General features: G+C 38.9%; 1 protein-coding gene across 1 annotated transcript in view; it reads right to left on the minus strand.

The window, feature by feature from the left end:
* LOC120741312 (cadherin-7-like) overlaps positions 1-12,455 on the minus strand; it is a 109,817-nt gene that overhangs the window by 58,251 nt on the left and 39,111 nt on the right. Inside the window, 3 exon segments of the mRNA XM_040044109.1 lie at positions 868-987; positions 9,014-9,068; positions 9,070-9,309. Of these exon segments, the coding sequence (XP_039900043.1) occupies positions 868-987; positions 9,014-9,068; positions 9,070-9,309 (415 nt within the window).

Here is a 12,455-nt window from a genome sequence, read left to right on the forward strand (position 1 = left end):
TATAAGGAGCAAACTTAGCAAATCACCACCAAAAGACACATTTGATGCTCTTGATCCTCATCAATTAGCTTTCAGTCAAATTTTCTTTAAAGAGAGACAAAGCTTTGGAAAAGCGAATGTTTCATGTGGGCAAAGTAGCCACTGTTTTGTGAAAATTACAAAAATAAGTGCATCCGATTTCGTGACAGAATCATTGTGCTTTACATAACACAGACTTTGAAAACTAAATTTAGATTTTAAAAGTACATTCATCAAGGAAAAACAAAAAAATGAGAAAGCAAAAAACAACAACACAATAAATAAATAAAAACTCACTTGAGGGTAAGGCTTCATTAGCCACTACAGCATAACACACATGAACACCAAATTCAGGTTTTGACAGGGAAGAAGAATGCATTAACTAAAAAAAGACAACACATCTCTGATTTTACATCATTAATTCTGATTAGGTTTTTAAATTGTCAGTCTTGACTCTGACAGCGTTGTAGGAGTTCAAAGCCACATGAGTGAAGTATTATTGTTGGTACAGAATTATTCATGGATAAATAAATAAAAACTGGAGTTGAATATAAAAATACATTTGGTTATCGGGTTTGTGTGGTTGTTGTTTGCTCACATTTGACTGACAGTGGCTGAGCTGTGTAGGCAAACAGCTCACCAACTCTTCCCTCACTTTTGATATAAATGCAGTTAAAAACATGATGCATAGTGCATGACATTGCCTACAGAAATATGAAAACAGTTTCAACTTTGACAGATTATTTTATATATTAAGAGAAAAAGCTTCATTAAATGATGCACAGTAGCAATATCTGTAAAACAAATGCAAACCAGCAGGATGAATTCACGGATTTTGTCTGTTCCTACCTGTCTTTGGCTCCACTGAGAAATACGGATGTCCATGTTCGATGCTGTAAACCACCCTGGCACTGTTCCCGTATGTTGGGTCATCTGCGTCTGTGGCTACCACTTGCACTACCATGGTTCCTGTGAGCAGACAGCCCTTCATTAGTTTCCAAGACGACATCAAGAAGCCAAGACAAACAGAGCTAAATGTGGAAACAGTCATCATATCAACAGCCCTGTGACCAACTCAGTTTGAAGGGAGTTGTGGGGGGTTGGTGGTAATGGTGGTGAGAGGGTCCTGATCTGACTGGCTCTTGCAAAACAACTGACACTCTTAATTATTTCCATAATTTGCAGGGATGCTGCAGCAAGATTAAAGTGTAACTCCAAGCCTGTAGAGATCATTTCAGTGCCATTTTTTTTCTCAGTGTGCCTGGTGCAGATCAGTTAGCAGCATCTTTCCTGGTAACTTCAATCTGTTCTAATTCATCAGCCAAATGGGGTCTGCAACCCATCTGTGCATGTTAAAGAGGCACTTCACCCCATCAAAAAAGACAAAGCTAAATTACTATTCACATCATCCCACAGCAATCCAAAAACTGCAACTTTTTTTTTTTTTGCTTTAGAAAGGAGTTTAAAGTCGTCCTGCAGCAATGTCATTGGAAGGCACTGTACCTCTCTGTGGTACTAATTAGGATTCAATGACACCTAGTACATTAAAGAATTTTACAACAATTTCTGGAGGATTTATGTCAAATTCCTATGCTCCATTCAAGACCGGTTGTGGACATAATGGACATGAAGTTGTTCTTAATATACTACTTTGCAGTCTGCCTAGAGGACACATGCGAGAGGTGACCTTGTTGCATGGTGGCTATCGCTATGTCAGCGCAGAAATTTCATGCCTGCGATTTAAAGCTCTGTCATACAGTGAAATACAGAGAGATTAACCTGTAGCTGACAGGCTCAATCAGCATTATGTGAACCTGTTTGGCTAAGACTCGAATGTTGAGTAACAGATGCTTGTTTATCTGTAAATCCCCAGGTTTGAGCAAAGCAATTGCCAAAAGTTCTACAAAAAATAAGTTACACTTCTCATTGGAAATTTGAATGACTTTGTACATCTGTGCTTAGGCCTACATGCTGCAGCATGCATATGTAATATGTGATTATGCTCCTGCACAATAACCCCACAATTTATTCACAGTCATGTGCAATATTTACAAGTTTTCTTGTTATTTTTTTATTGTTGTGAATCCCATTGCATTCACTTTGTGTAAAAACTGTAGCTAAAGTCTGATATGGGTAGAGAATCTTAACTCGGCGTGTTATAAAAGTTGCATTTTCTGACTGTGATTCTAAAAAAAACAACAAAAAACCTTACATTATCCAGTGGAGTTTTGCAGATAAAGTTATAAACACCCAGACATAAAGCCTCACTTTGTAACAGAGCCCAGAATTCGCCCTCCTCAAATCCCCAAACTTCCGTTCATCCTACAAGAAGGACATTTGTTTTCAAACTCAACTGTGAACTCTGCTGACAACTGACAACTGTTGTTTCTGCGTGCAGTACAGTATTGTCCTCTCCCACACTTCCTCTAAGGCAAACGAGAAGACATCACACACGACTCCTTGTGCACTTTTCTTTAAATGTGCCCACTGAACGAGGTTGATGTGACTTGAGCTGACAGCCGTGGCTCGGGAGGTAAAGCAGAAAAGCGTCTGAAGATTTCACAGAGAAAACATAATCAGCGACAATCAGTGCCAATCAATTTCAATAGGTCATTCATTATGGTATAAATGAACCCTGTTGTTCCAACTGGGCTCATTAAATGGGTGCAGGTTTGTTTTGTTTTTTTCAGGCAAAGTCATTTTATGCTGAAAAATTGATATCCATTTGATAATGGAGAGGAAAAGGCATTTAATAAATTGTGAAATTACCAAAAACAACCTTTACGGTTCAGGCTATTTTTCGCTGTTAGACTATACGTCAGTGTTGGTCTTAAAGCTGACGCCTACATCAGTCTCACACTTGGCAGTGGTGAAATCATCAAGAATAGAAATTGTTAAAATAACCTTGAAAAAACACCGTTCTCCACAAGTGTAGCTTTTTTTTCCAGTTTGTCACATGAATAGCTGATGCTTGAATATTTCACTTTAATGGCTAGCTGAACATATCTGGCAAAGCCTGTATTGTAGCAAACAGAAAGTGCTGTCTTACAAGTTGGTGATATTTTACTTTGAAGCAAACATCCTAATAAAAATCTCACTTTCTAACATGAGATGTATTTTACAGGCTTTTACAGAATGAAGTGATCACGGAAATTGAAGATTAGAGTCCCCCATTCTGGCCATAAAGCTGAATTAACAGGCTCTGGCCCTGGATGTGAACAATATAACAGTAAAAAAAAAAAAAAAAAAGCTTGGTGAAGCTGGAGAAGTTATCACCAGGCTGGTTGTAGAAGGACACCTAGATTATATCATCACCTCTTAGTCATGACAGGTTATATTACAGGTAGTTTAAAACACCAAGGTCAAAGGATGACTGTATGAAAGAGAACTCAGGCAACGTCTGAATCTTTATTACAGGATGATAGTTAAAAACACTTCACAGAGGGTGTGGTGGACGCCGCCGTAAATTAGCTTTCAATATGGACTCGCATGGAGCACTTTTAAAGTTTCCTCTTTTTTTCAGATGTTTTCAACAGCTTGTTTGCCCTGCGAGTCCACCAAACATCCTGTTCTAACAATATTGTCAGCATGAAAGGTAATATCATCTGGGTGAGCTGGATGTCAGAGAGAAAGAGCAAAAAAACTGATGAACACCCCGAAAATTCTAACAGATTCTTTCAGCTCCACCAGGCTGTCGTCTGCTACTCAATTTCCCCTGTCAGTGTCCTTTCAATATTTGTCCATCTTCATCGACGTGATGGATCAGATCTTCACCCTTGTTATTTATCCCCTGCAGCTGTGTACAAAACAAGTTTCCTAATCAATTCCGTATTCTCGGTGAGCAACTGTCATCTGCCAGTAATGAAAATAAATGCGGCGTGCTTAATCTGGAGCGGAGACCAATATTCTTCAGACACTTGCATGTACAGGTTGCAAGCAACTGTCAAGTGCAATATCCACTTTCCGATTGCACGCACACAATGCAAAGGTTTGACAGTGACCCAAAACGTGTGTTGGAACTTTTGCATTAGTACAAATGAAGGACCGTCTTAGGAATATAAATATACTTTTATTTAACTCGAAAAGGTGAAATAAACCCATCAGAAACAATTCTGCGATGTGGAAGTACATACAGGATATTAGAAGAATCAATATTAAAATGTTTCATTAAAGCCCAGTCGTTCTGCAATGCCTTCATGAGTACTCAAAGCTGCCGCAGTTGATTAAGTTGATTGTATTCATGCACATTCACACCTGCTCCCCACTGTTTCAGATGAGCAGGGACTATTGATTAGAGTTCGGTTCACATTTATTCCTAACTACAAAAGCAAAAATGAGTTACAAGACTTTAAAAGAAAGTTACCGAGTGCCTGCTGATTTCTATGCATGTTTTAACATTGTTAGGAAGCAAATACATTCCCTACATTCCCTCTACAGCTGTACTACCATAATATCCACCATATTTTCATTGTGTCCAGTTTTCATCACTGTTTTATTATATTTTACGAGACTGTGTTATATTCAGAGGTGTTTCTAATATTTTGCCTGCCTAATATGTGTTGCTGGAGAGAACAAAAAAAAGAATGTGATACACTTCTTGGTTAAATAATTATCATAGTGTCAAATTTACACATTGTCACTGTCAAGTAAAAGTGAACATTAAGAGCTTTGTAAAAACAGTTATGACAGATATGCTGCATTGTAGTTAACAAAGATTAAGCGTGTGTACTTCAGTGAATATTTTTACCACGCAAATTAAGCACTTCCACTTGCAGTGACAAAAAGAAGAAAGAAAAAAAAAATCAACTTTCCCTAAAACCGCAGCACCTTTTTCATTTCAAGAATTAAAATGACTATTCCATCCATGATCTCTGCTCTCGTGAATTCGGCAGGAACTGTGACAGCTGGATATAGGACTGGTGAGTAGTAAATTCAAGAGCTGTGGCCTTGGGGTGACATTACATTCTCTATGCTTGTAATGAGCCCTCAAACGGCTCCTTTGGCCTTTCGCTGTGCAGCGGGAGAGAGCCAGGCCTTACGATTGTCACACCTCCAACTGTCCTCAAGCTCTCTTGTCTTTTATTTGACATCCCAGCCATGATTAAGACAAAAGCCCTGAGAGATCCTCAGGCCACAGGGTCACACTGTGCATGGACGAGCACTGCTTCTAATTACTTTAATTAATTAAATTCATGATTTCCTCTAAATTGAACCCATTCATCAGCGGTGCAAAGCTGTGACCATTAATGATTTAAAGACATCTATAAAGGAATTATTGAAGACAGGAGGTGCTTCGCCCTTTCCCGTTCTTTACTGCATTGATAACTGCTTTGAGCAGATATTTACAAAAGGGAGGCAAAGCATTATTCTCCTGTTGTTCTCGCAACTCGTGATGAAGACCTTCACGGGAACTGGCAGAGTAAATAAAGTGCTCGGGTGGAACGTGCAGCTCACCAATTCTGGTGTGAATACATCCTTCTAGTAAGTTGCTGTTATCACCGGTTGGACACGAGACTCAAAGCCCTCGTACTCTAATCCTCTGGTTCCTTAAGCCTGTGCTCTGTACCCCCCATTGACAGTCAGCTGTGTAATCCTTCGGAGATCTCTGTGCCTGTGCTGTAAGCAAAGCAGAGCCTCCCTTGGAACGGCTCCCGGTGCCACTGTATGCCTTCTGAAATTTCCATTTTGACTTTGAACACTCTGGAAATAGCCTTTGTTTTTTTTTTCTAATTTACATTTGCATGGCAACAAGCATGTTTGAAGCACTGAGGTGATCCTAACCAGCAATGAGTTTGCTCAGCTGTCTATGTACTGCTCGAAGTAAAAACTATAAAAATCTCCATCACATATCAATCACATACAGCAAAGCATACGGGAAAGGGTTCTCGAACCAAGTGATCAATCCACAAAATGCTATCACCAGAGCTCCCAACAGCTCCATGTTCCTGTTTAGCTTCTTTCAGCTCATTATTTTGCTTATCTGGCCCACAAGCTCACTGCTGTGCTTCATTCTCAGAGTTTTCATTGCATAATTTGTACACTGTGAACTTCCAAAAAGAGAAAAAAAGAAAAGAAAACACTCTAAAAACGACTGTGCATAAATGCTAGCACAAGCTGATAACAGACATAAAGCAGTACAGCAGTGTATAAGTATCATATCAGTGTAAAAAGTGCCCCTGAGTGGCCAAAAGCACAATTCATTGCAGATTTAATGAACCATCTAACCCCGTGTTTTAACTGAAACATGTCCGCTACATATTAAAAAACAATGCATTCAAACCCAGAGCTTTCTCGCCCACCTGCCTGCAGTTACAGCTTGCACAATAACACTCCTACTTACAGCCTTGACAGCGTTTCAGTGATGCTACCCAGTGTGTGATGCTCACTCTTTTTAATTACGTACAGAATTTCCTCAATTTTCTCTGGGAAAAAAGGTCACAAACCGCCACTCCATATTACCCTTTTGGTAGCAATGATACTAAAATGGGTTTATGGTGTTTTATTACAAATTTTGCATTTAATTTACTGACTGAAAAAAAGTTGATAGTCTTTGGCCAACACATTCTCAAGCAGGTTGTGTAGATTGTGTAATTAATTTGACATAAAATGACTTTTTACACTTTAGGCATAAAATCATGTCAAACTTTGTGTTTGTAATTTTTAATCAACTGAAAAGCTCAGGTCACCTTTTCAGTCTTCTGACGCCCAGGTTCATTTCAGTCTCCATCCCAGCACTCACAGCTCACTTGTGATTAGACCACAGCTCCCAGCATGCCTTGGAGTGCCTTGGGAACCCCTAGGTGAAGCTGGAGGAAGTTAAGGGTGACTGTGCTGCTAAGCATGCCGTGTTGCCACAGTGAATTGCAAAAGTAATGGCTGGGCAGAAATGTATTCATCAGGATCAGATGTTTTTCAGAGAAATGTTCAGCAGGAAGGTACTGGGAGGTACTGCAATGAACTCTGAGTCCAATTTGTGGAAAAAATGCCTATGGCCTTCAAGCCTGATTCAGACCTTAAGTTTGCCCGAGTTAGCTTTCAAACATGAGTCACTCATCAACATTTCTAAGCCTAGAGGTCTGCTTTGGCATATGTGAATATGTGAATATCTGAAATAAAACAAGCTCTAAAAATATTCTAAATCCTAAATATCCCAAATATTAATTTTATTTATTGTTATTTATTTTATTATTTTTTTAAATTTTAGGTCAGTATAAACCAGACATGCTCTAGACATTAGATATATGGAGGTCACTTTTTCTTACTGCATTCCTAACACACCTGCTAAGATGAGTGGCCTCAGGATGTTGTTGCCACTCATTTGCATTTACCTGAGCAGGACCTGTCTGAAACCTTGAAGGAAATCTTGACCACACAACTTACAGACAGGGGCTGATATGATAGCGCCCTCAAGGAGTGTTTTTTAAACAGATAAAAGGAATACCTGTTGCAATAAATGCTAATGTGATCAATAGAATATCAATTGAGTCCTTAGGAGAGGTATTATTGTGCAGTATAATGTTTTTACCTGTGCTTGCTTTAGATATAGCAATGCTGGTCTGTTAATCTGCAGACTACTGTAGTTAGTCAGCTGTTCTGTAGAAGCACACTTTTTTTCAGATATCCTGTGGGGGTTACAGGAATTCTGGGGTATTCCCATGGGATTCAAGGGAGTCAATTCTCAATTACTATTCGACTTGTAAATGTACAGGACTGGAAAAAAGTCAGCACTGAAGAAGAAAAAGGTAATGAATCGGGAGTGGGGAGGGGGCTTGATAGTATGTGCAGCCTTTTTCTAGCTTTTAAAATCTTGTGCTTCTAGCATCACTAGTTATTAGTTGTATTTCAATAAAACCTGATCAGGACATTCCTAAATCCCAGAAGGATCGGTGATATCAGCAGTGGTTACTCTCTGATGCGTCACAAATCAGCAAAAATTGTCTTAATGTGCGACACAGATTAGTACAGAGATCCTTGGTTCCCAGAAGATTTATGCTGATGGATTGATGAGTTTTTTCATTTTTGGTTTTAATCAAAATGTTTTCACTGATTAATTAACATGACTGTCAGGTTCTACATATAACCGTTTGTGATGAGTTGACTTTTTCTCTTGTGCAATCATCAAGTTAAAATTTTGTTTATGCTAAAACCTGCTGGTATTAGCGCTACATGATACCTATGGAATATATAAAAATAAAGGCAAGCTTTACTGAGTGGCCTAAGAGAAATGGTTTTAGTTTCTTAGTCTTTGTGCATCATCCTGCTTTTTGAAGCTTTAAAAAATGAACAGCGAGGCATGCATGACCTTATTCGTCAGGATCACAGCAGAAAAGGAGAAAGAAGCCAACAGACCTGTGCGCTGTGGCCGAGGTATTCCCAAATCAAGGTAATTTAACCTGGATCTCATTTGATGTGGAGCCCATGAACAAGAAGGGCTTCATACTGGTTAAATTATATTCAGTATGATTAGTATGTAGTCAGTCTTACAAACTGAACATGCTGGACTCAAATTAATATTGCACACGTTCCAAATCCCCCCCTCCGCCCACCCCTCACGACCTAAACACTGGGAGAGATGAAGACGAATTCAGTGAGGTGGAAAATTATCAAAGGCAGATGTTGGAGCAAGGACAAGTCAAAGAGAAAGCAAGAGTAAGAGAGAGAGACTTGAAGAGTGTGCGGAGAGGGGGGAAAATGACTTGTTTGGTTATGCTAGTGCAGGGACGAATAATAGTTCATCCAATATACAGGTTTTTCTTTTCCACATGATGTGAATTTTTCATAGACTCCACACAGGTGTACAGATAATTAGCTCTTGTGGGTCTTCATGGAGAACCGAAACTATCACACTGTTCACAAAGAAAAGCACTGTGTACTGCATTAATAGGTGACCACTTTTAACTTACTTTACAATTCTTACTTACAATGTTCTATCACTTTTAACACTTTGGTTATTAACCTTCAATCGATTATGTGTAAAAGAACTAGAGTAACTTACCTAAGGGTGACATCTCCGGTACTCCTGCCAGGTATGGTCCATCAGGAAACTTTGGGCTCATTGTCATTGATGTCCTGGACTTTGACCACAAATTCAGATCTGGGTTCCACAGGCAAATTGGTGAGTCGGTCTACAGCTTGAGCTTGAAGGGTGTAGTAAGCCTGAGCCTCTCGATCAAGCCGCTTTGTGGCATGGATGTCTCCCGTGTTCTCATCAATGGTGAAGATGGAGGTGGCACCCTCACCAGAGAGCACGTACTTCACCTTGCCATCTCCTTTGTCCACATCTGAGTGTAGCTGTCGAAAGGAAAAAGAACCGGAGTTTAAATGCAGCCACACCAGACTGTAAACGTTTGAGTGGTGATGCTGGACTGAAGAATGATGTGAGTGCTTCTGGTTTAAATGATACATAAAATCTTACATTGAATAATTATTAAACAAGTGAGGATGATGCTTCATTCTCCATTTTTAGCAAGATAATGCGAGCATTTTATTTCCCTAAAAAAGAAACATTCTTCTTTTAAGCTTTTCTGAAACTCCCTTGTTCTTGTGCCCTTTTACAAATGTCCCATTCCCCTTTCCATAGTTTCAAATGCAAACCACCTCCAGTAAATAGCAGTTAATAGCAGCAGGAGACGCATTTGATCAAAGGGCAGCTAACACAGACAGTGATACAGTATTGCTTCTAATGTTCTCCTCGTTTGATCCTTTAAAGAGTAAAAATAGCCAGAATCACAACACAGCCACCGTCTTTAACCCTTTGTGCGAAGAGATTTTGTCAGATTACATCATGGCTTTAAAATCATCATTGTTCCAGTGCAGACTGACAGCTTGAAAAGTGGATTGAAAGTTAATTGGTGGTTAACATGTAGTTAATGTGCAGCATGTCAATCACAAATTGATACTCATTACATTGTTTGGCACCAGGAACAGAAAAAGTGGAAATGTAGATAGCAGTTTTTTAATTTCGTTTTTTATTTATTTATTTAAATACAGCCGTGCAGTGAACACAGATAATAGGAGAGAACCAAACAGAGCTTAGGTTGCACTGAGGTTCAAACAGCGACATGAAAGCACAGTAAATCACTCCCAGTTCTTTAATGGTTTTAAATCAGTCTAAACATTCGTCTGTTTGCCTCTGGTCACTGCTTTTATTATCACATAAATCTGGGCTTACTGTCAAAGCTAATGATAACTTTAGCCACACAACATACAAATACTAATGATTTTCCTGTAGATTTGATACACTGCCTTTAGATCCTAAAACAAATCTACTGGGTTTTCAGTTCCTCGGATGCTGCAAGTGCATGGAAACTCTTGTTTTTGTCCTTGTAGCCAACAACAGAACATATAGCTTGCTTTGCTTGTGGCCGAGACATCGCTAAAGTTAGAGTAAGAGAGGCAGGCTGCTGCTGGTCGTTTGGTATTTAAAAGGCTGAGTCTCTAAGCCACGAGTGAAGACTGGTTCTTGTCCCTTTTGACATCACAGAGCGCTCATTCAGAGACGCACTTTATAATATGTAGAGAAGGGAAATAAATATATACCGTGTACATTTTTAGACATGTCTGGGATTCTTAATTATGTTCAAAGAAAATTAAAAAGCGGAAATCACATAATATGCTCCTCTATTAGACTTTACAAACAACAAATGCAGCTATAAAATGTCTTTAAAACATTCAGTATTTAATCCGTACAAATATTCACTGTCATGTTGCTACAAATATGCACAAACAGCGCAAGCAAACACATCATGTTTATTGGATAAACATTCAAATCAGATCAAAAGATCAAAACATGCACCATTTATGCATGAATTATAGTACCAAATCCCACCATGATTTGCATTCTGCTGCAAATAATGGAACGAAATGAAACGCTGCCTTTTACTGTAATGACAGTGTGACTTCCTAACTAATGTAATGGTCATTACAAACAAAACTAGCAATTTTCCATTAAAACCCCAGCAATAACAAGCTCATCTGACATCAAAAATGTACTACAGTGGTTACAAAATGTGTTCATTGAATGTGTGTTGAATCAATAAAACAACAATGATGCACCAAATGGATTTGTGTTTTTCACACATTTTCTGACCAAAAATCTGTCATTAGGGCTGAGATGAATGGCTCCACTGGAAACATTAATCATCTCATTTTTTTTTTGCCAAGGACATATACAAAGCTCTCTAAACGTGGTTCACGAAACTCCACGGGGAATTGTGACGCTCCAATCGAATCCCTTTTTCTGTATGTCAGGTGAAGAGATGCCAGAATTCCAGTGCAAAAACAACAGCGTGTTAAAGTTATATGGAGTGAAATTAGGACTCAGGGTTTCCATTGTGCACTTCTTTATATCTTTTTTCCTTTTTGACATAAAACAAAGACAGATGATTTTATAGACGTGAATGTTCTAACTGGAATTGGTGACGAGACATCTGGATGTTCAACCTTAGATCACGTTTGCAGGTTCCTCTTGTTGCCATTTAAAGCATACAAAGTGTGGCTTTAAGTTTATCCACTAGCAAAAAAGGATTTGACAGGATTATGTCTTCTGAGGATAAATAGCAAGAGCTGAGGTCATGTACCAAGAGTCGTGCTGTCAGATCCGTCCTGTTTAATGATCATATAAACCATCCGTCTTTAAATCTAGTCGTGCACCAAACATTGAGGACGATACTTTTAAATCAAACCGTTGTTCACCTCACAGCATGTGGGCTAAAAGAAAGTTTGATTGGTGGAGTAGCTAGAATGGGTATTAATAGGACTTGTTGTGACGTTGCATAGACAGAATACTGTACACCTTTACAAACTACATGTTTTATCAAGGTACCTTTGTAGTTACCGCGGCAACATTCTGCTTATGACAGCGTTTTAATCTCCGAAGAGCAAGTCGAGACTTTAAAGATGACTTAAAGACCCTTTCTCAAAGTACAACTCCAACAAAATATTCCTTAAACACTTCTGGAGAAAGAAATTCAAATTATCAGGACAAGTAACCAGTCCTGAATAATCCTGTTTGAAGTTAGAGCTGCGTGATGGACATCCACTCCACATCCACACAGCACTGATGTGTGTTTTAGGGGAAGGCAGTAGTTAGTTGGAGTTTAGTAACGGGCAGACTGACCTTTTTTGCTATAAGTATTTAGGACAGTGGATATTTCTGCCTTTACTTCATCATCTTTGACATGACAGAACATCTGATTCTTGATATTCAGTGTTTAAAAGTGTATACGAAAAAGTTGTGGCAGTAATGAACGCACTTCAAGTCTCAACCTAAATCAACCTAAACAATAATATCAGCTACGTCTGGGTTTTGTCTGTCTGTGTTTTTGTTCCAGCTTCCTTTCTCTGCAAAAGACTGGAGACAAACAGCTTCTGAAAAGTATTAGGTACACAATGGCAATGATTGCAAGATAAACTTCGCCAAGGTAAACGGCTGCTTT

Source organism: Simochromis diagramma, unplaced genomic scaffold (genome assembly GCF_900408965.1).
Source record: "Simochromis diagramma unplaced genomic scaffold, fSimDia1.1 OVJJ01000602.1, whole genome shotgun sequence".
Classification (NCBI taxonomy): Eukaryota; Metazoa; Chordata; class Actinopteri; order Cichliformes; family Cichlidae; genus Simochromis; species Simochromis diagramma.